The 27,247-nt window shown below is 49.5% G+C and overlaps 2 protein-coding genes across 5 annotated transcripts in view; one reads left to right on the top strand and one right to left on the bottom strand.

Annotated features, from left to right (window-relative positions):
• The first annotated feature begins 6,043 nt into the window (after positions 1–6,043).
• On the top strand, positions 6,044–13,130 carry FABP3 (fatty acid binding protein 3). Of its 2 annotated transcripts, none has more exons than XM_040974099.1 (4): positions 6,044–6,209; positions 9,653–9,825; positions 11,521–11,622; positions 12,816–13,130. In XM_040974099.1, exons 1-4 carry the CDS (start codon positions 6,137–6,139, stop codon positions 12,867–12,869), a joined length of 402 nt encoding a protein of 133 aa, XP_040830033.1. In that variant the 5' UTR covers positions 6,044–6,136; the 3' UTR covers positions 12,870–13,130. The 2 variants fall into 2 exon arrangements, with proteins under 2 accessions (XP_040830033.1, XP_040830032.1); XM_040974098.1 differs by having other exon boundaries at positions 6,077–6,209; positions 9,620–9,825.
• A 463-nt stretch (positions 13,131–13,593) lies between these two features.
• The window catches only part of ZCCHC17 (zinc finger CCHC-type containing 17), a 60,007-nt gene continuing 46,353 nt past the window's right edge, over positions 13,594–27,247 (bottom strand). For all 3 annotated transcript variants that reach the window (XM_040974095.1, XM_040974096.1, XM_040974097.1), the window contains 2 exons: positions 26,965–27,110; positions 13,594–14,409 (listed from right to left, as the gene is read on the bottom strand). In XM_040974095.1, the coding sequence (XP_040830029.1) occupies positions 14,254–14,409; positions 26,965–27,110 (302 nt within the window). In that variant the 3' untranslated portion in view covers positions 13,594–14,253. The remainder of the gene's footprint in view (positions 14,410–26,964; positions 27,111–27,247) is intronic.

The following is a 27,247-nucleotide window of genomic DNA, read 5'->3' as shown; positions in this document are numbered from 1 at the left end:
GCAGCCCCCCTCACTATGGCCTCATGGATCATTCGGTGCGGCTGAGCCCTCTCATTGGCTGGCTCCTGGCTACCCATCTCTTCCTCTTCTGCATCTCCCCCACCCCCCGCCCGCCAGTCATTGCCATGGAAACACAGAACAGTGACATCACCACAGCTCAAGGGCTGGGTAGATGCTGCTCTTGGCAGGAAGTGGTCCTGCTGCCTGCCAGCTGTTTTAGCCACATCTGCAGAACTCTGTAAAAAAAAAAAAAAAGAGCATAGGACAAGGGACCGCTCTCACATCCCTCAGGTCCCAAGTGTAGTGGTCCTAACAGGGCAAGGAGGATGGAGGAGTAAGGAGGTAGGCAGACCAATAGGCAAGATAGGGCCAGGTACTTGGGGAGAATAAACAAAGGGAATTTCTTTAAAAATGTACAAGATGCTTATTTTCTCTTCCCAAAAGCATCACTGAGCAAGATCCAAGCAGGATCGCACTCTGAGGTTCTAGTTTGACCAGAATAGCAGCTGATGGGCAGATTCTGGAATATGAATCCCACCTCCCTGAATTTCCAGTTTTATTACAAAATAACAAGGAAGTCTCTCTTTAAATGAATTCTGGGAGACAAAGTGCTTGTCTCCCCAGTCTCATCCTGAGAAAGCAAGGACAAACTGTGACAGCTCAGCGGTTCAGTCCTCGCCTTGCATGCGCCGGGATCCCATATGGGTGCTGGTTCTCATCCCAGCTGCTCCACTTTCCATTCAGCCCCCTGCGCGTGGTCTGGAATGGTAAAGGATGGCCCAAGTCCTAGGGACTCTGTACCCACGTGGGAGACCCAAAAGAAGCTACTGGCTTCAGATCAGCTCAGTTCTGGCCCCTGAGGCCACAGAAACAAGCATCTTGTGGAGTGAGCCAGTGGACAGATCTTTCTCTGTGGCTCTCCTCTCTGTAAATCTGCCTTTTCAATAAAAATAAACAAAACTTTCTTTTTCTAAAAAAAGAGAGAAATTGCCAGTTACACTTCTGAAGGCTTCAATTTGAGCAAATTAGGCAAGACTACCATTCTGGTCCTTGGATGAGTTTTGCCCCAACTTCCTGATATCACCTATTGGTTCTCTCCTTCCTCCGCCATCCCCACCTCCCCCACTACTGTACTTAAGACTCCATTTCAACCAGGTTTTCAGGTTTTTCCCTCTTGGAGCCTCCCCCCTCTCTCCTCCCCTTTATACTGAGGTAGAAGATTTCTATCTAGCTTTGCTAGTCTAGTCTAGTTAGAGGATTTCTAGTCTGGCTTTGCTCACTGAAACTGTCCGCATGAAAATTCTTTTATGTGAGACAAGACCCTAGGCTGCCTTGTCCTTTGTGTTGACTTGCCTATAACACAGGCACTAGGAGTGATAAGGAGAGGACTGGGCACTTAGGATGGAGGGTAACCATCAGGTGGACAGGAGGCAGGGTGCAGCTTGGGTGGCAGCTCTGCCAGAAGCAGGGTCTGAGCAGGGGAGAGAGCAGGTGATGGCGAGAGGGGCTGGCTCAGCTCGTCTGAAGCCTGTCTGGATTTTCTTAGCGTTCCATAATGTGCATCTTGGGCAGGGCCCCAAGAAGAGGAACTAGAATTTTCTAGCAGTGCACCTGCTAGGAAAAAACTGAACCACTTCCCCTTTGCCCTGACACCACAGCAAACACAGGTGACTCCTGGGACCTCCAAAACGGGGGCATTTCCCCCCCACTGACATGCAAGGTGCAGTACACACCCGCTGGGCGTGTCTACTCAGTTCTGACCCTGTCTATCTACCTGGTCAGATTCCAGAGAGTTCGGGTTCAGCTCTCCAGCCTGCCCCTCTCACTGAAACCAGTTAGCAGTCTGCTTAGATAAGAAGGTAAGAAGTTCCAAATGAGCCTCTCTGTGGGAGAGGGGCCCCAGGAAAGGAAAGCAGCTCCTAAGGGGGAAGAGGGGTGAAACAACCCCTGCCGAGGTGGTCCAACCTTAAAGCCTCCCCTTCTGGAAAGCTCCCCAGGTCATTCCTCTGTCCTCTGCAACAACAGGTTACCCAGCCTGATAACCCTGGGGAGATGGTAAAGCTCCACAGCCTTCCCCCTCAGGGAAGCACCTCCCCTGCCAAATGTGTGTGTGGCAGGGTGGGGGGATGTTCACAGCCTGAGAGCACCCGGAAACCAGGGAGGAGCTAACCCAACTCACACTGGGAAAACCCTTTGTCCTGGAGGGGGGAGAGGGAGAGTGAGGAGAAAGGACTGGAAGAACTGGACCCTGTTCCCCAGAAGCCCCAGCCTGAGCACAGACCTCAGCTGGGCTCTCACCTCTTTCCAGAGCCGCCCGCCTTGCCCGCCAGGTGTCCTCTCTCCCTTGCACCGCGTCCCCTGGCCTTTCCTGATCTGAGCAAGTGGGCACTCGCTTTCGGCTGCCTCCTGGAGGTGTCCATCTGCTCTAATGCCCTGCCCTGTTCAACCCCGCTCCCTTGATCACTGCTGCTCTCGGTTTCACGGCTGAATTACTTCTTCCTTGAAGACCAGAACCTCCTCCCCATCTCTGCTAGCAGCCCCAGGATGTTTTGTTTCTGTACCACTCCAGTCCCACCCCGCAGTCAGCTCCCTTTGTTCATCCTCACTGAGAAGGGTACTACAGAGGCTGGGGGTGCAGGGATGAGGCACTGGAGAGCAGGGCGCTCCTGGGCGCACCCTCCAGGAGCCTCCACACATCCCACTCTCTGGAGGAATCTCCCAGATCCAGCCCTTTGGGTTTTTATGCAGCCCTCATTGCGGTGGTTTAATTGCTGGCAGACTGGGAGGAGAGTAGCCTGGCATGTTTGCTTCTGCATTTTTCTTGACCTATCCGCGCAGGCTGCCGGAGCAGTCCTCTCCTTGATGGCTTGGTGATTCACTCTAGGCCAAAGGTAACCGGAGGATTCCTTGAGGGTCAGATCCAGCATTGAAGGGCAAAGAGAGAAGACATTCTCTGGTCTGTAATGAAAGAGGGAGTCTAGCCTCCGTGCTGGTCTTGGAGAGGGAGCTATGAAGCAGGAAGCCAGGGACAAAAATCAAAACCCGCCCATCACAGCATCACGTTCTGCACCCATTCTGAAGACCCTGCAGGAGGGCAGACCCTTCCTCCCACACCCTGGCGGTGGGAGCAGCGGTGAACCCTGTCCTCTCATCTGAGCCCCAGACAGCCCCCCACAGTGGCTGTGGGAATCCCCCGAAGCCAACACAGCTGGTACCCAATGAACACAGGAAGGGACCGCAGCTGTTGACCTAGCCACTGCCACCTCCTATGGGACCACGGGGAAACAGCTCTGGGCCCCAGGTCTCCTGTCACCGAGTCCTTGAGAGTTGAGACCTGGTGACTAAAAGACTGTGACGGCCAGAAACTATCCCACTGGGGCTGGTGCTGTAGCTCAATTAGTTAATCTTCCACATCCAAGCACTGGCAGCCCACATGGGTGTCAGTTTATGTCTCAGCTGCTCTACTTCCCATCCAGTCCCTGCTTGTGGTCTGGAAAAGCAGAGGTGTATGGCCCAAAGCCTTGGGACCCTGTACCTGGGTTGGAGACCCAGAGGAGGTTCCTCCTGGCTTCTGGCTTTAAATCAGCTCAGCTCCAGCTGTGGCAGCTATGTGGGGAGTGAAACAGCAGAGGGATATCTATGTCTTCTCTGTAAATTTGCCTTTCTAATAAAAATAAGTTAATCGTAAAAACAAAACAAAACAACACCTATGTTCCCCACCCCTGACACCTGCTCCTGCAGCGAGGTCACCAGGGTCCCTGTCCAGCCCTGAGGCCTGTCCCAGTATTCTGGCAGCAACTGGCCTCTTGTGGCCCCGGGACTGTGCAAAGGACAGAGAGCATGCTTCTGTTGTGCCAGATTTCTAGATCCCCCCCAAAATCATCGAGTTGCATTAAAGGTGGTTTATTCAGGTTAGCCTAGGTCCCCCAGCCCAGCAGGACTGGGTGGGGGAGGGGCATCTGCAGCAGAGGCTGCGGCAAGATCAGCGGGGGCGGGGAGGAAAGAGCGAAGTTGAACAGCACAGGATTCCTACACATTTCAGGACAATTCCATACAATTATAGCCATGATTGGTCAGTTTTAACTGTTAACTTTCTTTTCTTTTTTTAAAGATTTATTTATTTATTTTTATTGGAAAGGCCCAGTACAGAGGAGGAGAGACAGAGAGGAAGATCTTCCGTCCACTGATTCACTCCCCAAGTGGTTGCAATGGCCGGTGCTGTGCCGATCCGAAGCCAGGAGCCAGAAACTTCCTTCCATGCTCCCACGTGAATGCAGAGTCCCAAGGCTGTGGGCTGTTCTCAACTGCTTTCCCAGGCCACAGGCAGGGAGTTGGATGGAAAGTGGAGCTGTTGGGATTAGAACCAGGATTCATATGGGATCCTGGCGCATTCAAGGTGAGGACCTTAACCACTATGTTAATGCGCCGGGCCCTTAACTGTTAACTTTCAAAAAGAGCAAGTTGGCAGGCTTCTATTGGCAGGTTTGAAGCAAGCAACTTTCAAAAGGTACAAATTGATGGGCAATGAATCTTATCAAACACCAGGCAGGAACCTCCTTCCTGAGCAGTGACTACGTGACCAGCGAGGTGTCCTGCTGGGTGTCATTAGACTGTCAGGCCTGGAATTCACACAGCCCCCAGCCAAGCAGTTAAGGCAGAATCACGAAAGCAGAAAACATCTAGGTTCTTCACTTTCTTCCTGACCTTCCCAGAGGGGAAGAGGAGAGGGGGGAAGGGACTTCCACATGGGGAGCTAGGGGCTTAGGAAGGCGGGAAGCTGGGACCAGGCAGGGTTGGTCCGGATTCTGGGCTCCGGCGCCAACTCCTGCATGCCTGTCCTGGAGCCCGCGCTCAGTTCAGCACTGCTTCCTCAAGCCTTCAGTGGGTACAATAAGCATCAACATGAAAAGGGTGTTAAAGGCTGGCACGGGTCCTTTAAGGGAGATGGTGCTGGGCCTCCAGAATATCTCAGAGAAGTGCTGGATCAAGTCCAAACCCCTGCTAAGGTGCCTGGAAAATAGTTAGAGAAGACCCAAGCTTAAGCCCTCGCCACCCACTGGGCGGGACTGGATGGAGCTCCCGGCTCCAGGCTTCAACCTGGTCCAGTTCCGCCACTGTGGCCATTTGGAAAGTGAACCAGCAGTCGGGAAGATCTGCCTTTGTCTTTCAATCCCTCTTGGTGTAACTAACTTGACCTTTCAAAATCAAAGGAAGGTGAATGCCATTGAAGGTGCAAGGTGGGCCTGCTGGTGTCCGGCAGGTGGGCAGGGGACCCGCAGGCCTTGCAATGCTGATGGAATTACAAGCATTTCTGAAAGATAAGGGGGAACAACTTACGGGATGTGGGTGGCGGGGAGGTGGCGGGAAAGCTCGGCTCTCAGAGAAGTCTAGAACACTCCCGGGGCGTGTGGGGGGCTGGGCTCCCGGGACCCAGGCGCCAGCAGGGGACATTCCGCCGGGAGGGGCAAGCACGTGCAGGGCGGTGCGGGCGCTGGAGAAGGGTCACGTTTTCGTCCTGAGCCTGTAGAGGACACAGGGGCGGCAGAGCCGGCCACCACCAGGTGATGGGAGTGGCGGGAGGGTGCCCGCCCTGGAGCCTCCAAGCCCCGGTTTGCAAGCTGAGCTCTAATTCCCCCTCTCCCCTGCATGCTCTGGGGACCTGTCCGTTGCCCTAAGGCGCTCTGGTTCTCCGCTTGAGGGTGGACAGGTCCCTGTACACCCCCACACGCGTACCAACTCAAAAGAGAGTTTCCTTTCTGCTCCAGTGTCACCTCCGCTCTGACTCCAAGCTCGGCGAAGGACTGGCGGGTGGAGGTGGTCGGCGGCACCCGTGCCCGCAGCTTCCTTCTCAGAGGCCCAAGAGCGCGGAGGCTAGCGGAGCGCACAGGTCCTGCCAGCCTGGGGCACCCGCGTTGACGCAGGCGAGCGACGCGGGCCGGGGGAAGGGCGGCCAGCCCCCCGCGGGAGAGCGCCTGCCCGGGCTGCCTATTTCGGGAGCCGTTGGGGGCGTTGGCTACGTCAGACCACGTGACGCAAGGCTTATTTAAAGCAGCAGCGCCGGGCGGTGAGGAGCCGCCGGTCCGGGATTCTCGCACGCCTTTTTTCGCGCCGCTCACCAACCTCGCTCAGTCTTACCATGGTGGACTCTTTCGTGGGCACCTGGAAGCTAGTCGAAAGCAAGAATTTCGATGACTACATGAAATCACTCGGTGAGCAACCAGCAGGGCTCGGGATGCTGGGAAGAAGCTGTTGTATGCCCAGCCTGGGGGCGCCGGCTGCCGCGTGGCTAGCGCCCCCGTGCGCCTCCGCATCCCTTCCGAACGAGGTGGGAGGGGTAGGGGAACGTGAGGTTGGCGGCTCGGGCTAAGGCCTGTGAGGTTTTCCCGTTCGGAACTCTGAGAGGAATATCCAGGTACTGGCACGAGGTAGCGGTGTCTGCAGATACCCGGGTAGGAAGGCGCTTTCGAGGAAGATGGGCTTAGAATTTGGAAGCAGGAAAGTGAATAAAAGGGGAGTCCAGTGCAGCAGGCGTGAGGCTAGTGAGCGGCGGAAACGGGAGCACAGGTGGTTCTGAAATTGCGGGAGGCTGAACCTAGAAAGCAGTGGGGCCCCCAGATGCAGCAAGGGGAAGGGAGCCCCAATTGGGGAAAATGTGCATCAGTGAACCGGACACGGGAGAGGTGAAACACGGATCGTGCCCTGTCACGTGGGGTTGGCTAAGAGGATTCCCGCTGGAGATGCCCTCTTTGCTCACCAGTCTGACCTTGTCCTGCATGCTGTGTAGCCGGCCCTTAGTCATGGTCAGAGGGTGGAGTGGGGCCAAAGGCCCCGTCACCAGTTGGGCCCTTCCCTACAACCTGGGGCTGTACCAGTGCAGGCTCAGGGGCGCGGTGGAGGAGGCCATTTCCCTTCTGGGGTGCAGCAGAGGGTTAAGGTTGTTGGGCTAGGAGGGTGTGTATGGCGGTGTGCTGTTGGGATGAAGAATATTCAAAGAATCTTCCAGGCAAGGACGGGAGAGGTGGCCGCATCGTGCTTGGTCAACCGACCCTGAGCAAGATCTCACCAATTTCGCAGAAGAGCTGCTGGGAAAACCTGGGCTTTAGATCCACAGCCCTGAACTCTTCTCACTACTGCACGGGCTGAGTGGAGAGAGTGCTTAGCTGCTAGACCTCAGCTCCTGGCCACCTTGGGCTCACAGGATGACACTTTGCCTGCAGGGAAACTGGACGAGTGAGGTTTCAGGACTTCCTCCTCTGGAGGCAGGAGTTTCCTGGAACAGGACCCTCAGCATGGCTCCCGAGACCAGAGCTCTGCCCCTACCCCTTCCTGGGCTCCATGCCCAGCGACTCCAGGAAGACTACTCTCACAGAAGCCGCCCCACCCCCACTCCCAGCTGTCGGGGAAGTTGGATGGGCCAGGTTTTGTTCTCCCCAAAGCCAACAGTTGGCGCAAAGAGCTGTCTCTGAATTAACACCAACTGTAACACCCTTCTTCCCTTATCTGCTGCAGCTTGAGCTAAGATCTCCTCAGAGACTGCTCTTTGGGGGCAATTTCGTAGGTTAGGAGCAAAGGCTCTCTTGGGGCTGCATTTCTCATTGGAGGCCCACCAAAGAGGAAAGACCGTCCCTAGCTCTATTTTCATTCCTCAGGACAGTTGGTTCTTCCTGAACTCTGCCCTGCTCGCAACTTCCCCCATTCATTCTGCAGTGATTTCCCTCCTCAAACATGCCACACCTCTGGGCGGGTCCTAAGCAAACGGAGCCCTGTTTTGTGCTGAGGACTGATTGGCTGCCATGACTCCTGATAGCAGCCAGTCCCTCACTGGCTAGAAAGTGTGGGCTGGCAAACCATCTCTCCCTGCAGTCCAAGGGCTGGGGTGAGGGGTGGAGGGAAGAAGGGTAGATATCCAGTACCACAGGCACAGCTGGCCCTCTAAGGGTCTGATATGAGAGCATGCTGGTCAGAATGACCCCGAGAATAGTGAAGTGTTCGAGCCTAATTTCAAATCCAGATCAATCGGTGGTTTTTCAGCTCAGCTAAGACATTTCACTGTCAGTTATAAACTGGGGTCAATAAAACCTGTCTCTGGGGCTTGTGCAGAGTACCTGGGTATAGGGTTGCCACTGTGGCATTGTAGGCTAAACCACTGACTTTGACATCCCATACTAGAGGGTTGATTCCAAGTCCTGGCTGCTCAGTTTCCAATCCAGCTTCCTGCTGATGCACGTGGGAAGCAATGCAGGGGGCCCTGCTATCTACATGGGAGCCCTTGATGGAGTCCCAGGTTCCAGGCTTCTGCCTGGTCCAGCCCCAGATGTTGCGGTCACTTGTGGGGAGTGAAGCCAGCAGACGGAAGACCTCTGTCTTTCAAATCTTTTTCAAGTACCTACATGTTGGTAGGCACTGGGTTGCCATGTTTGCTGACTTACTACTACCATGCTCACCATGCAGGGCTGCCCTTCTGCCTTGTGGAGGCCAGCAAGCGCTGGCTGCCAGGGGAGGACAGGGACAGAAGTCATGACTGGAGAGGCCAGAGGCAAAAGGAAAGATCCTCCAGCAGCTAGATGGAGGAGTGAAGGCTCAGGCCAAGTCTTTTGTTCTCCACGTGCTTGTAGGACACGTGGCCTTTGCCCAGCTTTACAGGGAAGCTGTGATTGTGTCAAAAAACCTGACTGTGAGTCTTACTGCTGTGACTTTAGGCCTCCTGTAAATGTGCACAACTGGATAAATACTCCTTTAAATCTACCACCTAGACCGTAGATAAGGCATATTTGGACAACAAATACTAATGCTTTTTAAGTCTCAAGAATCTCCCAATTGAAAAATCCTCTTTCCTACAGCTTTGAAGGCAAAGTCCACTTCTTTTGTTTCCTCTGCTTTTTGACTTGTGAGCTGCTCAGGTGCCTTGGGAGATAACCTGATGTACCATTCATGGGTGATGCAGCTGAGCAATGACGTGAGCCATTTTCTTTTTAAAAATTTGTAAGGCACAGTGACAGAGAAAGAGGTCTTTCATCTGCTGGTTCTCTCACCAAGTGGCTGCAGCAACTGAGTCAGCCCAAAGCCAGAAGCCTAGAACTCCATTCAGGTCTCCCATGTGGATGGCAAGGCACCCCGAAACTTGGGCCATCTTTGGCTTTCTCGGGCCCATGAGCAGCAAGCTGGATTAGAAGTAGTGCAAGCAAGACTTTAGTACTGATGAGGATTGCTGGCATTGCAGGCAGGAGCTTAACTCGCTACACTGCATTGCACAGTCCCTTATCTGAGCTTCTAACTTGGATTCGAGGCTCTAGGCTTTAATTTTCAGTGCCTGCATCTGTGAAGCAGGATTAAGTATTACCCTTCACGGGGACAGGAAGAACTGATTGATCATGAATGTACAGGATCCTCCCACAAAGCAAGGCACTTAACAGCACTTATACAAGCCCTGGTTTTGACAGAGGTGCTATGGCATAGTTGTTTCTGAAATTCTTCATCTAATGGGATGAGTAGTCCCTGAATACCACATACAGCTAAAGACTGGGTTTTTAAAATGGCCAAAGGCTTTGAAGTAATAGGTTACCCTTTCCCCTTTCTAAACAGTCATGTCTAGAAATTACGCAGAGCTTAAACACTGCAGCTCTGACAAGCCTAACTTGCTCTTTGTCCTCAGGTGTGGGTTTTGCTACCAGGCAAGTGGCCAATATGACCAAGCCCACCACAATCATCGAGAAGAAAGGCGACACTATTGTCCTAAAAACACAGAGCACCTTCAAGAACACAGAGATCAGCTTTAAGCTGGGGGTGGAGTTTGATGAGACCACAGCAGATGACAGGAAGGTCAAGGTGAGTCAGAGAAGGAGGTTGGGGGATGGAGGGTGCTGAGCCCCTAAAGGAAAACAGGCTGGTATAATCTAGACTGCTTGTCATCATGGCTTGAGGTGCAGGTTTGCAGAATTAAATGAAACCAAGCTCACAAGCCTGTTCAATGCTAGAATGCTCCAGGTGCTAAGTAACATGTCCTGTCCTCTTGTTTTGGGAAGTGTCTGAGCTGCCCTTGGGAGAGGACAGCAGAGCAAGATGTTTGTCTGACCTCCATGTCTACCCCAACTCCAGCTGGGTGACCTTGTACCTCTGGGTTTCTTTCTTCTTCCATAGATGGGGGAGTTATGTGGCCATGGCTGTGACTTCAAGTGCTTTAGGAACAATGCCCAGGAGAAATCGGGGCCTTCCACTGAGTGAGGTCATCCTGGCTTCCCACAGTAAAGGAGGCAGCCAGGAATAAGCTGAGACCTCCTCAGATGTGTGCTTTCTGCAACCTCAGTTCTGGGGCTTGGCTGAAGACTCTGATGCACTATTTCCAGTGCTGCCAGTGAAAGGCATTTGCCTTGTGGGTCTGGGTCTTTGCTCACTTACTTTCACAGGCTGGTGGTAAGGGACATCTACCTTCAGATTCAGGACTCTGTTGGCAGCTTGCCTCAGGCTCCCAATACGGGGTCAGCCATGAAAGAACTGGGGCGTTCTGAATTCTACAGGGCGAATCTACAACAGAACTCTCTAGCATGGACCTTCCAGCCCCTCAGCTCTCTCCCTCTTCACAGCTGCCTCCGGAGAGGACAGGGAAGGTGGAGAAGCTGAAGTCCAGTCTGGGTTACAGAGGAGGCAGGCAGCACAGCTAGGTGTGGTGGCTGCAGATGGCAGCCTGCCTGACAAAGGCAGTGTCCTACCGTGTTCCCCCACCTTCTCAAGGGCTGAGTCACCTGGGATGCCTAGCCCAACAATAGTTGCTCCAAGTGGGCTAAAAACTGAGATGACAAGGAATAAAATGGTAGCAGGAGAAGCACATGGAGATAAGCATCCCCAAGCACACACAGCCTTTGCCGATTCTCCTACTGAGCCCTGCTCAGTCTGGCCTACAGCCCCCGGATTCCTAGAGACCTGGGAGGGCTGCCAAATGAGAACCAGCTGACGCATGCCAGCAGCACCCAGAGGATAATGTGGGCATTTGACCCAGGAATGAAGACCATGTCAAGGATATCCAGGCTTAGGCCCTAGGTATTTTTTGCCATCTTACCTACGGAAATTGAATGATGTGGGGAGAATGTTAATTTCCAACACTTTCCATCACCAGGGGTCTTTTAGACATTATGTGGATAACCACAACGCTAGAAAGATTCTGGACTATTCCTCCTGCCAGTCTTTCTCAGGTATATGGACTGGCATGTGTCCCCTTGTCTGCAAGGAACTGGGCTATTGGCATCACCTCCAGTAGATAGGACCCATCTTGAAGCCTCTCTCCACTTCTCAGGGCTAGCTTGTCTAGCGCCATCGTACTGCTCCTTTTACTGCTCCATACTGCTTTTTCCCCCTCATTTTCAGTCATTCCCCCAGCCAGCAGCAGTGGAGCAGAGGCTCAGGTGAACTGGAAGGACAGGATGCAGATGGGCTGCCTGCTTTCCAATTCCAACATGTTCACTAGTTTGGGTTGAGCTTGTTGAGGACTGTTGCTCGGTCCTGGCTGACTTTACCTTCTCTCCACAGTCCATTGTGACACTGGATGGTGACAAGCTTGTCCATGTGCAGAAGTGGGATGGACAGGAGACAACATTAGTGCGGGAACTAAGTGACGGGAAACTCATTCTGGTAAGATGAACAACCTTAGTCCTCATCTAATTGGTTACTACTGCCTCTTTAAAAGGCTAAGGTCCTTTGGGGTACCACATGGGCTCAGACAAAACAAGGTAGGGGCAGGGTACGAACAGTATGGGGGGGAATGTTTTCTGTGGTGGCTTTAGACTCCTACATGTCTGGGGTTCATCTAACCCTAACCCTCTAAGCTGTGTGACCCCAGGTCACCTTCTCCAAGTGCGACTGTAGAATTAGCCTCAGTAGCACCAGCCCGTAGGACTGAGACCGCACATGCACAGCACAAAGCACTGAGGCAGGAGGAACCCAGCAGGTACTCCCTGTCTCACCCCCACCTGTCTTTCCCCAGGGTTAGATAACAGGGTTAGATTTGTCCTGAGACACCTGGGGAAGGCTCCCATCAAGAGTATTTCCTCCTGCCTTCTCTCGAGGACTACACAGGCAGGCTGGTGATTGGTGGGGCCCTTGTCTCACAAAACAAGCCTCTCTTCCTCCTCATGCCAGTCCCATATTCTCTCAGTGCTTTCTATGCCTGGTCTCCTGCGAGTGCCTACTATCTGAGGAGTTAACAGTACAACCAGGCTGACAGATCTGTTTAGGGACAAACACAGGGACTTCACTTGGAAAACACAGCCTTGCTCAAACTCCCCTTATAACCCAGGGCAGGCGGAGCAGCCACCTAGGTCTCAGCCTTTAACTGTGGGGCAGCCGCTTCTCAGCCTGGCATCTCCACGCAGCTTGCCAAGTGAAACCTGCACCTGGGGACCCCAGAGTTAGGAAGGAGGTGCCTATCTTTGGTGGAGATGAGAAAGACAAACACTCCCTGGGCGAGTTCATGGCCTTGGCTCTTCCAGTCGGGGTAGTGAAAGCTTGGGTCTCTGCCTGGGTACCACCCTAAGTTAGGGAAGAAATGGAAAGCTGGTAGCCTAGCAGAGTCCTTTCCCAAGACACTTAGGCCATTTTTACTCATCCATTTGTTTACTATGTGCCTGCGCTGTTGTAGGCACTAAGTATAAAGAAAACTGAATGATGTAGGGGAAAAGATAAACACTCTAGGATCTTGATCAAATAACTTCCTCTCTAAAAGCTAAAAAATCCTAAAGCATCTGAAACATTATAGTATTGAAGTGGTAATTACAGTAGCTTTCCTTGCTCTGCCAGCCCCCAACTAACTCTGTCTTTCCTTCCAGACGCTCACCCACGGCAGTGCAGTTAGCACTCGCACTTATGAGAAAGATGCGTGACGGGCCCACGCCAGCACCGACTGCTCCTCTGCCAACCAGCTACCCCTCAACTCAGCACCACATTGCCTCAGTTTTTTTCCTCTTGTGTTTTGTATAAACCTGCCTTAGTTGGGGGAATTTTTACAGGGTTGGGTAGCATCAGCCTGGACCCAGTTTTAGTTCTCATTGTGTACGGGTTTTTTTAAAAATTGCATTGAGGTTGCTCTGAGGTCAATAAAGCAGAACTAAGGCCACCCTGTTGAATGGCTGCTTTGGTGGCATGATCCTGGACGTCTCAGTTTCCTTTTGTGTGGGGCTGCCTCAAGGTCACCAAGGGAGACACCTTAGACCAGAGCCTGAAATGGATGGTCTCAGACTGGTTGTTAATGGATCATCTTGCGCAGGAAGTAAAAGAGCCAGACCTGCACCTTGCTTTATACTGGCCCCTTTCAAATGAGCCCTAGAGCAGGCAGCGCTATGGCTGCTGGCCTGTCACTGCAGGTTTAGGACACAGGATCTACACCGTGCCAGGGGATGGGAGAGAACACTCGCTAGCCAGATGACTCCTGAGCTCTTGCCCATGTCCCAGGCTAGTTCCCTACCACAACCTCTGGCTCTGAACTTCAGCTGGCCTCTCCAAGTGTCTGCCTGTCAGTGCAGGCTCGATGACATTGAGGCTGTAAACTACCTAGGAAGGATTATGGGAATAAGAACTTTCAGTAAGTCTAAAACCAAACATACTTCCATTTGGTGCCAGGAATTTAAGCATAGATCTGAAGTAGAATCAATGGACTCACAGTATCAAATACAAAGCAGAGCAATGATCTTGGCTTCATGTCTGACTTGGTGGTCTGTTGGAATGTCATACACAAGTTCACTCACAATGGCTGTTTCTGACTGGTGCGACTGTCGCTGCTGGCACAGGAGGACAGTGCTGGGGGAATGGAGACCGTGAGCACCACTTTACCAGCTTCTCCATCCTGCCCAGTGCTTGATGAAGCAGAGACCATCCACCAGTTGGCCAAGACAGGCCAACAGGAAGGGGCCAATCACTGTTTCCAGCTATTGCCAGATTCACTTCCACAGAAGGATCTGTGGATCTAGTCTAGACTCCTGTACAGGAGTCCAGCCTGGCAACGGCAGCTGGGGAAGGTAACAAGACCTCCCTGGAATGAAGGCTGTCGGGTAATGAAGGATAGACTGCAGGGGTCACTGCGAAGTGATACAGAAAGAAACTCATTTAGGCAGCTGCTTTTGAATCCTAACGCCCAAAGCTGTCTGCTGCGTGAGGACACCATCTCCGAGGGAGCAAGTCGGTGAGGGGGGAGGCCACAGTCAGTGTCCAGGAGCTCCATGGTACAGGCTCCTGGTTCCCTCTCCCCAGTGCCCCCTGTGCTTCCTGCTCTCACTCCTTGTGCTTCTTCTTGTGCTTCTTCTTCTTCTTCTTCCCCTTGGCTGCCTTGCTGGACGTGCGCCTGGCCTTCTTGCCCGAGTCACTCTCAGAGTCTGAGCTGTCAGAGTCGGGGGATTTCCTGTCTCTATGTTTCTTTTTCTTCTTTTCCTGGAAATAAAATTATAAAAAATTCAACATTATGTGGGTGCATCTGCTTTTAAAACAGTCATAACTCATGGGCCTGGTGCAGTAGCCTAGTGGCTAAAGTCCTTGCCTTGCATGCGCAGGGATCCCATATGGGCACTGGTTCTAATCCCAGCAGCCCCACTACCCATCCAGCTCCCTGCTTGTGGCCTGGGAAAGCAATCGAGGATGGCCATGGGACCCTGCACCTGCATGGGAGGCCAGGAAGAGGCTGCAAGCTCCTGGCTTTGGATCAGTGCAGCTCTGACTATTGTCACTTGGGAAGTGAATCAGGACAGAAGATCTTCCTCTGTATATTTGACTTTCCAATAAGAATAAAAACAAATCTTTTTTAAAAAAAATCATACTTTACTACCAATCAATAGGCAACCACTTGATACATGATGAGATATAAATTATAAACAATAAAGTCAAAATTTAAGAACTGACAAGACAGGGTGGGCACTTTGCAAAATGATTAAGTTGCTAGTTAGGATGTCTGCACTTCCTGTCAGTGTCCGGGCTAACATCTCTGCTGCTCCACTCCCAACTGACACTTTTGCTAATGAGCACCCTGGAAGGCAGTGGTGATAGCTCAAGTGCTGGGATCCCGGTTACCCGCAGGGAGACCAGGACTGAGTTCTGGGCTGCTGGCTTTAGCCTCAATTAGTCTTGGCTGTTGCAAGCACTTAAGGAGTGAACCAATGGATATGCACAGAAGAAAAAGAAACAGATCCTGTGTACACTGGTTCACTCTCCAGATGGCCACAACAACCAGGCCTGAGACAAGCTCAAGCCAGGAGCAAGGAGCTTCACTCAGGTCTCCAGCATGGCCCAGGTACTTGGAATAGAAGTAAAGCAGTCAGGACACAAACTGGCACCCATAAGACACTGGCATTGTAGGCCGCAGCTTTACCCACTGTATCAACACTGGCCTCATATGTATGTGTGTTAGCACACGCATGCATACACACACACACACACACACACTGGGGTCTTCAAAAAGTTCATGAAATTGCCCATCATGAAGAAACTGCATTTAACATTTTTACACCAAAAATAAATATCTTTTAATTTCATATGTTTAATATAGGAAATGCTAGATATTACTTTGCACATCAAACTAATAACAAGCGTTAACTCAGGAATGAACTGCTTATTAACATAATATTTGTGTGATTTTTACTTCATATAATCCTACCCAGAGCGATTTAAAACAAGGAAACATGAGTGGGCTCGTGGCGTGACAAGTTAAGGTCTCCTCATCCTATGTGGGAGCACCTGGTTCAAGTCCCGGCTAGTCCATACTTCTGATTCATTCTCCTACTGATGCACCTGGGGAGAGGTGCCAGGTCCTGCCACTCACCTGGGAGTTCTGGATACAACTCCTGGCTCCCAGCTTGGGCATACCCCAGCCCTAGATTTTGTTGGCATTAGAGGAGTGAACTGGCAGATGGAAGAGCTATCTTTCTCTTTTCTTCCCTCTCTGCGTTTCAAATGAATAGATCTTAAACAAAACCAAGTCTCCGTTACTGCTGCTTGTAAGAAGCAGGAAATAAAAGCTGAAAGCAGTCCCCAGAGATGACCTAGTCAGCCTGGAGGCAATGCCTCACACATCCAAGGCCACAGAACACAGAGTCAGAGATTCAGGACTCCTGACGCCAGGCTAGTTTCTACTAGAGCCTGCTGTCAGGAGAAAGAACCACTTTCAGGTAATGAGCCTCTTCACTTGCTACCACTGAATATTTATCGCCTCTAATATTTACAATACCTCAAAGATACCTCAGTGAACAAAGCTCAGAGAGAACTTTCCCAAAGCTACACCAGCCACACCAGGCTGAAAATAGCAGTACAAACTACACAAAGGAAAGTTGGCAGATTCAGCTAGCCTCTATGGGGCAGGCCAGGCAGTTTTTAGGTACTGCATAAACTATTTTTCTGAAATTTCAAAGATCTGCATTCCCTCAAAGTTTCCGAAAGGGGGAGAAAGTATGAGAGGAAAAGAGAAGAGAGCAGAAAGAAGTAAGGCCCCTGCCCTTGTTCCTTCTATCAGCTGACTCTGAGAAATGGTGCAGAGAACCCTGAAGCAAGGCGTAGACACTAGGCTTGAGTCCAGGCTCTGTCATCTACTCTTCTGTAATCTTGGGCAGGTCATGTCACCACACAGAAAGACACCTTAGTCATACAACTGTGGTGATTTAATGAGTTAGTACCTGGGGCCTGGACAATCCGAAAGCCACACGCCCAGATCACACAGGCCAATCTCTGTCTATATGATAATGTAAAAGACAATCCCCAGGGGCCCGGCGCGGTGGTGCAGTGGTTAAGGTCCTCGCCTTGCACGCCCGGGATCCCATATGGGCGCCAGTTCTAATCCTGGCTGCCCCGCTTCCCATACAGCTCCCTGCCTGTGGCCTGGGAAAGCAGTCGAGGACGGCCCAAGGCTTTGGGACCCTGCACCCACGTGGGAGACCCTAAGGAAGAGGCTCCTGGCTTCGGATTGGCATAGCATCGGCCCGTTGTGCTCACTTGGGGAGTGAATCATCGGACGGAAGATCTTCCTCTCTGTCTCTCCTCTCTGTATATCCGACTTTCCAATAAAAAATAATAAAAATAAATCTTAAAAAAAAAAGACAATCCCCAGAGTTTCCTCATGGCGCATATGGTCCCTCCTCCTGTTCAGTGATGGGGTGTCCATCTGAGGGATGGAGGTCAGGATAATAACTTTGGAATGAGACAAACAAAATTCCAGCTCTGTCATTTACTGCTTATGTGACTTGGGGTTCACTTTTTAAACCTGTTTTCTTTTCAGCCAATTGAAAATATTAAATACCCATTTTAAAGATTGCTGTGGGGATTAAATAAGGTAAATCCTAAGTGGCGATCTGGTATGGGCACTCAATGGTGACCAGGAGTATTTTTTGTTCATTTCAGTGAACTTCCAGGATGTTCTAACAGTATGTCCAAGTATCTATAGCAGACGAATCAATGGAGAGTGGGAAACAAAGCTTCCCAGACCCACAATGTCATGCTAAGCACCATGGCTGGGAGGGGCCGAGAGCTGATGCTCAATGTTCTGGCTTGTGCTATTGCACCTTCCCAACTGGAAGACCTTTCAAGGCCATCACAGGATATTAGAGGCCCTGCTGTGTCTGCTCCTTATGGGATACAGGGTCCTGGGAAATTAATACATGTAGAATTTGGCACTAATTTTCTTCCAGGTCTAGCTCAGCCTGGATAAACAAGAAAAATAATGATAATGCTTTAGATCTAAATGATCACTTATTAAGCCTTTTGCATTCCTTGTTTTTTCATAATACTATGTCGACAGACTCGAAATCCATAAATTATTCTCATTTTACAGATGTGAAAACTACAAATGGGGGCGAGGCATGAGCCTGGTGGTGAAGATGCCGGTCTCCTAGCCGAGTACCTGGCGTGGATTCCTGGCTGTAGTTCATGACTAGCTTTCTGTTAATCAGCCTGGCAGGAAGCTGTGATGATGGTTCATGTGACTGAGTTCCTGGTTTTAGGCACGTAGAAAATGAGACAGTGGGTGGGAGAGTCTACTTCTTCTTAAAAACACTATATATAGTCTGGTATCATACTTATTTTGTTCTTTGAGAGACTTGGGGGGCCAGTGTGATGGCTCAGCTGGCTGAGCTTCTATTTGTAAGTGCAGGCATCCAATATGGGCACTGGTTTGTGTCCTGGTTGCTCAATTTCCCATCCAGCTCCCTGCTTATGGCCTGGAAAGTCAGTGGAGGATGGCCCAAAGCCTTGGGCTCCTGTACCTACACTGGAGACCCAGCGGAGGATCCTGGCTCCTGATTACCTCAGCTTTAGCCATTGTGGCAAAATCACCACATACATGTCGGACCCTGCAGTGCATGTATTGGGAATGGGCCTCCTCAGTCGTTGATGCCCAGGAGGTGGACAGCATGCCCAGCTAGCCAGTTCATCCAGACCAGCAGAGGACGTGGAGCGCCTTGTCAGAGGATGCAGAGCAGAACAGGTTTGGTCACCCTGCTGGCCAAGCTTTGCAGCAAGTGTCTGAGTGTGTAGGTATACTGAAGTAGACTTGTCAGCCAATAAACCTTGCAAATATTTTCTCAACCCTGCTGCAACAAAGCTGAGAACGTCTCAGAACCATCTAAACCACTCAAGTGACACCCTCAGAACATTCTTCCCCTAATCAGGGTCAAGAAGGTGTCATCAAATGACCATCCCCAACCCCCCGCGCTGATTTAGTTTGACAGCAGCAAGCGCTGTCCTTCCACCCCTCTGACACTGGAGAAAAAACAAACAAAAAGACAAAACTGGCTTCCTTCCTAGCTAGCAAGGAAAAGGAAGACCTAGGTGATGGCTTACTCCACCTCAATGCAAAGGTGAACAAAGACAATCCAACATCCCAGCAGGTGGCATCACTGAGCTAGAGAACAAAGTAATAGTCATTTGGAAGCTGGAAGTCCAGGTCCAGGAAGAATCAGCCAGAAGAATCTTCTGGATCCTTGTATGAGAGCAAGAGAACAAAAGGCAACAAAACGATCCAGGGGTCTGAGTTCATGACAAATAGGCCAAGGGAGCACGGAAAGGATGCCACTGCTCAAATTAGTTCCAAGGCTTCTCTTCAAAGGCACACACACACACTCTTGTCTCTGTACTGCTAACAAGCATTACAACAGAAGAACAAAAACAAGCACACAAACTGGAATGCGCCATATTAATCTGCTGCCTGGGATGCCCCTATCACCACCGAGTGACTGAGATAAAGTCTTGTATCCACTTTTTTTTTTTTTTTAAGATGTGCAGGGTCCAAAGCTTTGGGCCATCTTCCACTGCTTTCCCAGGCTACAGGCAGGGAGCTGGATGGCAAATGGGGCTGCCGGGATTAGAACCAGTGCCCATAAGGGATCTTAGCGTGTTCAAGGTAAGGACTTTAGTTGCCATGCTATTGCCCCAGGGCCCTGTATCCACTTTTTTTTTAAAAAGATTTTATTTTATTTTTATTGGAAAGTCGGATATACAGAGGAGAGTCAGAGAGGAAGATCTTCCATCCGATGATTCATTCCCCAAGTGAGCACAACGGCCCATGCTATGCCGTTCCAAAGCCAGGAGCCTCTTCCTTAGGGTCTCCCGCATGGGTACAGGGTCCCAAAGCTTTGGGCTGTCCTCAACTGCCTTCCCGGGCCACAGACAGGGAGCTGGATGGGAAGCAGGGCAGCCAGGATTAGAACCGGCGCCCATATGGGATCCCGGGCGTGCAAGGCGAGGACCTTAACCACTGCGCCACCGCGCCGGGCCCCTGTATTCACTTCTTAACCAGCTTCCTGCTAGCATGCCTGAGTCAGCACACACATAACAGCTCAACTGTTCTGAGTCCTGATGGAGTTTCTCATCCAACCTTCAACAAAATAATCTATCAAGTGGGGCTAATTATTCCTATATTTTTATAATACAGAAGTATAATCTCAGAGGAGTTGACTGACATGAAGTGACATGGTAGAATCTGAAATTGATTCAGACTGGGTCCTAAAGATGCTCTTTCATCTTTTTATTTATTTTTCTTTTGGAATTTGTTTGTTTTTTTGACTTATTTATTTATTGGAAAGTCAGATATACAGAGAAGAGGAGAGACAGAGGAAGATCTTCCATCCAATGATTCACTCCCCAAGGGAGCGCAACAGCCCAAGCTATGCCGATCCAAGCCAGGATCCAGGAACTTCTTCCGGGTATCCTACACGGGTGCAGGGTTCCAAGGCTTTGGGCTGTCCTCGACTGCTCTCCCAGGCCACAGGCAGGGAGCTGGATGGGAAGTGGAGCTGCCTGGATCAGAACCGGCACCCATATGGGATCCTGGGGCGTGCAAGGCAAGGACTTTAGCCACTAGGCTAGGCTGCCGGGCCCATGGAATTTGTTTATTTGAAAAGCTGAGTTTCAAAGGAGAGACAGAAGGAGGGAGGGAAGGAGAGATGGAGAAATGAGAATCTTCCATTTGTTGGTTTATTCCTCAAATGGCTCCAATGATCAGGGTTGAGTAAGGCTGAAGACAGGGGCCAGGAGCTCCATCTGAGCCTTCCATATGGATGGCAGGAGCCTAAGTAGCTGTACCACACTGCACCACAGGGAGCTGCATCAAAACTAGAGCAGTCAGGACCTCGTCTGGCATCCATATGGGATGCTGGCATCAAAAGCAGGTAGACCAACCTTCTGTGCCAGAGCCAGCCTCATAGCCTTTTCAATTTAACACCCAACACCACCTCCAACCACTAATTTAGCCGTAAGTCAGTCAAGCAAACATGTTTTCTTTTTCTCCTTTCCTTTCTCCTCCCCCACTTTTCCCTTTTTTTTTTTTTTTGTTTTTACTAATAAGTAACAGTAACAGAGAGATCTTCCACCCACTGATTCACTTCCCAAACGGCCACAACAGTTATGGCTGGGCTGGAATGAAGCCAGGAGCCAGGAACTCTATCTGGGTTTCCCACATTGGTGGCAAGGAGCTAAGCAATTAGGGCATTTTCTGCCGCCTTCCCAGGCACATCAGCAGGTGGAGTAGTCAGGATACAAACTAGGACTCAGATACAAGATGTCAGTTTTGCAGGCATCAGCTTAACTCGTGTACCACATATCAACTGCAGACAAGTGTTTATTCTTAAGAATTGACTGATACTCATGAGATGATCAGCCTATCAAACTGATTCAAGGATCAGCTTGGGATATAAGAGGGTGATTCCTGGGTAGAATCTGCCAATAACATACCTGTTTACCATAGTTTAGAAAGGAAAAAAGCAGAATCAGAAGAGGGGAAAAAGTTTATCAAACAATTCACAAATATTTACTGATATTTACCACATACAAAGCATTTGAGAGAAATGAAGTAACATACAGCTCAGGAGATGAGGAAAACACACTAAAATAACTGTAAATATAACTCTAAAAATAACTCACGCAAACAGGGAGCGCCTGGTAGTGCAAAGCGTGCAGGTGCTACAGGGGAGGGAGGAGCAAAGTAAACATTGAGCAGGTAAGCTTGACATTGTCACCTTCAAACCTGAGCCAACTTTAACAAAGCAAAGAGAAGTGTCTAACAGCCTTACAGTACACACATCCAAAAAATACTGAGTTCCTAACATCAGCTGAGAATAACCACTCATTTGACTCTTACAATAACGGTTAAGTGAGGTCAGATATGGAGGATCACGACTTAAAGGAACAAAACAGCTAAGCAGGAAAGCCGACTAACATACTGGGTAATCCATGGTAAGTGGTGTGTGACAAACCGCATGCCATCCACATGTGAAATGAATCAACTGAAGACCAAGGAATCAGAGGATATATAGTACGCTGTGCTTCAAAGCACAGATATGGTTTTACTGGTAGTGGTGGTGGTGCTGATGGAAGAAGCGAAGTGAGGGCCTTGAGGCCAGAGGGAAGACACGTAATGTAAAACATGAAAGATCTTTCAGGAAGTTGCAAACCGTTCTACATCGCTAATGTGCTGCACACTGAATCCTATCCCTTCTGCCGAACCCAAAGACATCATTATATTATAGAACTGGTCCTGTGTCCTCTTTTTCTCTCTTTACTAGCTCATTCTTGACAATAACTAAGTCTGCCATCACAGCTTCCACTGTAGGGAACAGGGAAAAACCCAAACTTCTGATCAATTGCCCTCAGGCTGCCAGCTCACCATGACCAGAGACAGTCCTTACCAATGAGCTAATTTTTCTTTTTCAACATTTACTATTTTTTATTGGAAAGGCATATTTACAGAGAAGAGAGACAGAAAGATTTTCTATCTGCTGGTTCACTTCCTAAATGGCTGCAATGGTCAGGAGCCAGAAGCCTCTTCTGGGTCTCCCACATGGATAGGATACAAGGTCCCAAGACACTGAGCCACCCTCTGCTGCTTTCTCAAGCCACAAGCAGGGAGCTGGATGGGAAGTGGAGTGATCAGGGCACAAACATCCATCTAGGATCCCAGGGTATTGCAAGGTGAGGATTACCAACTGAGCCATAGCACCGGGCCCATCAATGATCTCTTGTTGGCTAAGTCCTTGGGTTTCATATACCTGATTAAACAGCCTCAATGTACACATTCGTCACCTAACTTCCACCCCATTTTCTCACTTTTTAGCTAACTTTCCTGGTTGCTCCTTTCAGAACATTCTCCTCATTGACTTTATCTTCATCACCTCTAGATGTTGAGAATTTTGTGGTTTAGTCCTAAAGTTCCTTCCCTTGCTTATAATTACCCTCCAGGTGTTCTCATTCATGTGTGCGTACATGAAACACCACCTGTTTGTAGGTAACCTGTATGCCTTACCCAAGCCTGTCCCTTGAACCCCAAACTACACATCCAACTGACCACCCTACAGTCCATTTGGAAATATGATACACATCTCAATTTCAAAGTCCCAATCTCTCCCATAACCGGTTTCCTCCTAGCTTTCATCTTCATAGCAATTCAAACAAATTTCTGATTGTTTCCCATTTCCACACTTAACTTTTTTTGGGGGAATGGGGGATGTTTTATTTTTATTGGAAAGTCAGATACACAGAGAGGAAGAGAGACAGAGAGGAAGATCTTCCATCCACTGATTCACTCCCCAAGTAGCCACAATGGCCAGACTTGTGTTGATCGAAGGCCAGGAGCCAGGAGCCTCTTCCGGGTCTCCGATGTGGGTGCAGAGTCCCAAGGCTTTAGGCTGTCCTGGACTGCTTTCCAGGCCACAGGCAGGGAGCTGGATGGGAAGCAGGGCCGCTGTGATTAGATCTTACGGTATGCAAAGCGACCCCCGTCGGGCCCTATCACACTTAACTTCTTTTTTTTTTTTTTAAAGATTTATTTTTATTATGTTTTTATTGGAAAGGCGGATATACAGAGAGGAGGAGAGACAGAGAGGAAGATCTTCCATCCGATGATTCACTCCCCAAGTGAGCGCAACGGCCGATGCTATGCCGATCCGAAGCCAGGAGCCTCTTCCGGGTCTCCCACGCGGGTGCAGGTTCCCAAAGCTTTGGGCCGTCCTCAGCTTTCCCAGGCCACAGGCAGGGAGCTGGAAGGGAAGTGGGGCTGCCGGGATTAGAACCGGCGCCCATATGGGATCCCGGGCGTGCTAGGTGAGGACCTTAACCACTTGCGCCACCGCGCCGGGCTCCCACACTTAACTTCTACATTCCTTTTCCTCAACTCAAATCTGTATCCACTCGACTCAGAAGCTCCCAGTTCCTGGTTTCAGCTTGGTCCAATCTGAGCCGTTGCAGACATTAGGGGAATGAACAAGTAGATGGAAGATTCTCTCACTTCTTCCTCCTTTTCTTCTAAGTTTACCTTTCAATTACGTTGTATATACACACACGTAAAAACTCTAGATCAAAACCAACACATCTTGGATTTGTAGATAAAAGGTGTGCATTCAACTTGTGTATGCCTGATGCAAAGTGGGGACTGAGTTAATAAGATTTCTTACTCCTTTTGTCCATTCTCCCTTCATTTCTTTTTTTTTTTAAGATTTATTTTATTGTTATGTGAAAGGCAAAACTACAAAGAAGAGAGACAGAGGTCTTCCATCTACTGGTTCACTTATCAAATGACCAATCCAAAGCTAGGAGCTATTTCCTGATCTCACACATAAGCACAGGTGCCCAAGGGCTTGAGCCATCCTCCACTGCGAAATGGAGCAGCCAGGGCACAAACTGTCCCACATATGGAATGTTGGAACAATAGGCAGAGGATTAGCCTATACCACTAAGGTGCTGGCCCCACTCTCTTCATTATTATCCACCATCATTAATCAAACCTTATTACTCTGATAGTATTGTAGAAGGCAGAAACTTACTGAGCAAGGAGCTCCAGACAGTACAACAGGCTTTACTGTCTGTATATTCTCACTGTGCTCCAGCTATTATTTGACACGACATCCTTCTGTATCCTCTGCCATGCCCTAGTTCCTCAAAGTATGTAGCAACTTCTCCTGCCTTAGAGGATTTGCATAAACGTTTTCCTCATCCAGACTGCAGAAAAAGTGAGACAATAAAATAGCACTATGAAGAAACAGAGCTGGGCCTGGCAGCATGGCCTAGCGGCTAAAGTCCTCGCCTTGCATGCCCCAGGATCCCATATGGGCGTCGGTTCTAATCCAGGCAGCTCCACTTCCCATCCCGCTCCCTGCCTGTGGCCTGGGAGAGCAGTCGAGGACAGTCCAAAACTTTGGGACCCTGCACCCGTTTGGGAGACCTGGAAGAAGTTCCTGGATCCTGGCTTCAGATTGGCATAGCATGGGCTGTTGCGCTCACTTGGGGAGTGAATCATTGGATGGAAGATCTTCCTCTCTGTCACTCTTCCTCTCTGTGTATCTGACTTTCCAATAAATAAATAAATCTTAAAAAAAAATAGCACTATGAAGAAACAGAGCTGAGAACCCAACAGCCTCTGTTTCTGTAAGTCAGAACTGGGAGGTCTGACTAAACTTGATTTCCTGTCTTTGAATATCCATGAAATCAAATAATCTCCTTGAAATGAGTGTCTGTCCTTGACCACCATAAATCTCCGGTTGATTATCTTTCTCCTTATGCTATTACGTGCTTGACCTTTATTCCACCTGAGCTTTCTATCTCACCTCATTTCCCTTCACATGTACCTACTCAGTTCCACAGTTAGCTCCCAAGCCAACTGCGGGTAGAATGGGTGTCCAACTCTGCCATCCTCACATGCTCCAAAAAGCACTGGGAAGGAAAGCCAACCTCCTAATGAGATAAAAATCTTGGAACATAAAAGGAAACTAACATCTTCATTTATACCTGTGAACGCAAATGAACGCACAGAAAATATCATATGGCTGCTTAAGGGTAGCTAGTAACAATAATATTTTAAAGTGATCTTATGGTCCTGTTAGGTCAGGCACCTAAAACAATGCTTGAAAGGTATGAGGGAATAATATATATAAAGTTCGTCGAAATCAGAAAAAAATTTTGGTGCAATAAAATTGAAATCTATGCGTAGACATGACTTTGAAAGTACATGGAAAATACATACATACTGCAAAAACTGCATGGATTTCAATATTTGGCACCAAAATAAATTCACCTTTTAATTCTACTTTCCGCTTTCAGGGAGTATGATTTGTCCACTTTTCCACTTATTTATTTTTCCATTTATTTATTTGTTTGCTTTTTAAAAAGTTTATTTATTTTTATTTGAAAGGTATATTTACAAAGAGAACAAGAGAGAAAGGTCTTCAATTTGCTGGTTTATTCTCGAAATGATGGCAACAGCCAGAGCTGAGATGATCCAGAGCTGGGAGCCAGGAGCCTCCTCCGGGTCTCGCATGTGGGTGCAGGGGTCCCAGGACTTTGGGCCATCCTGGCTACACGCAGAGATTGAAAGTAAAGCAGCCAGGACATAAACCGGTATCATATTGGATGCTGGTACCATTGGGTGGAGGATTAGCCTGCTGAGCCAAGGCACCTGCCCCATAACTGATTTATTTATCTGAAATCTGGAGTTACAAAAAGAGAGAGACAGATTGTCTATCCACTGGTCCACTCCCCAAATGGCCACAATGAAGCTGCACTAATCTGAAGGCAGGTGTCAGGAGCTTCTTTGAGGCTGGCTTCAGGGGCCTAAGCACATGAACCATCTTCCACTACTTTTCCAGGCACATTAGCAAGGCACTGGATTGGAAGTAAAGCAGCCAGGACTCAAACCAACACCCATATGAGGGCCGAGGCATGGAGGAAGGAGGGTAGGACAAACGCTTCCGTTTTTTTCTCTTTTCCTGCTATCTGTCGGAGGTGGTGAAGCAGGGAAGAGGTGGCTGTTCCTTGCTTTCAAACTATATTAGCACCCAAGGAAACGGGACAGTCATTTGATATCATCTTAACAGACCCCAATGTGGGGAAGAATATTTCAAGGGTATTATTTGAGTGGTCTTGATAATCCCAATAGACCTTTTTAAGATCTATTGACTGACAAAGTCCACCTTACTGCATCCACACACCCAAAAACTTGCTGCAAAGCTTGGCCAGGAGACCAACCTTTTCTGATTTCCATCCAACAAGACATTCTATGTCTCTGCTGTCCTCCACGTGCATGTGGGCATGTTGTCTACTACACAAGCATCAGTAACTGAGGAGGCCCAGTCCTGATGAATGCACTCCAAGGACAGACTACATAGCCTGGGATTTTCCCTACAGCTGGAGTTTGAGGTCAGCAGACTAATTGGGCAGTCCCCCACGAAATCTCACCTGGGGTAACCCTACAACTGATTTGTGTGCACCAGCCAGTGTGGGGTCTGGTTCAGTTTGTCACTTGTACTAGCCTGAGCACATGCCAGTGAATAGAGTTGCCTGGTCAGTTCCACTCCCAGCCCCATCTCCCATGTCAAGCAATGGGTGCTGTGGCCACAAACTTAGCTCTTATGCACACCAGTGGGAACTTCAGGCATCCGAAGTGCTGTCAACCACTGCAACAAGTGTTCATACCATGTTTTCATTTTATAAACAAAAACTAGTAAATAAGAGGAAGACAACACTCACTTTCTTTCTTTTTCTAGAAGAATTTTTTGTGGGGTCAGGCTTCTCAAATTCTGCTGACTTTGCCTCTTCTTTCTCCTCTTCCTCATCAGGTATCAGAGAGTATCTGGTCCCACCAGGCTGCATGAAACAATCTTTTGCAAAATGACCTGCAGAAGAGAAGTACAACAGGTGGAAGGAATGGAAGTTGTTCTCTCCCTAGATACCTGGGAAAGGGCTCACGGTTCCTAACATTTACATCACAAAGTTCACTAAGGGCAGCTTTTGAGCAGAGCACATTTTCCAT

This window comes from Ochotona curzoniae, unplaced genomic scaffold (assembly GCF_017591425.1).
Source record: "Ochotona curzoniae isolate NIBS_2020 unplaced genomic scaffold, NIBS_Ocur_1.0 contig_2404, whole genome shotgun sequence".
NCBI lineage: Eukaryota > Metazoa > Chordata > Mammalia > Lagomorpha > Ochotonidae > Ochotona > Ochotona curzoniae.
The sequence above is the reverse complement of the archived record's forward strand: the minus strand, read 5'-3'. Positions and strand labels throughout refer to the sequence as shown.

What these genes read in the sequence shown, in the direction of transcription:
- FABP3 (XM_040974098.1), top strand. Translation starts at nt 6,137, where the DNA reads ATGGTGGACTCTTTCGTGGGCACCTGGAAGCTAGTCGAAAGCAAGAAT. An exon ending in CAGATGACAGGAAGGTCAAG is followed by an intron (nt 9,826 to 11,520) that starts GTGAGTCAGAGA and finishes TTCTCTCCACAG; the next exon opens with TCCATTGTGACACTGGATGG. An exon ending in GTGACGGGAAACTCATTCTG is followed by an intron (nt 11,623 to 12,815) that starts GTAAGATGAACA and finishes CTTTCCTTCCAG; the next exon opens with ACGCTCACCCACGGCAGTGC.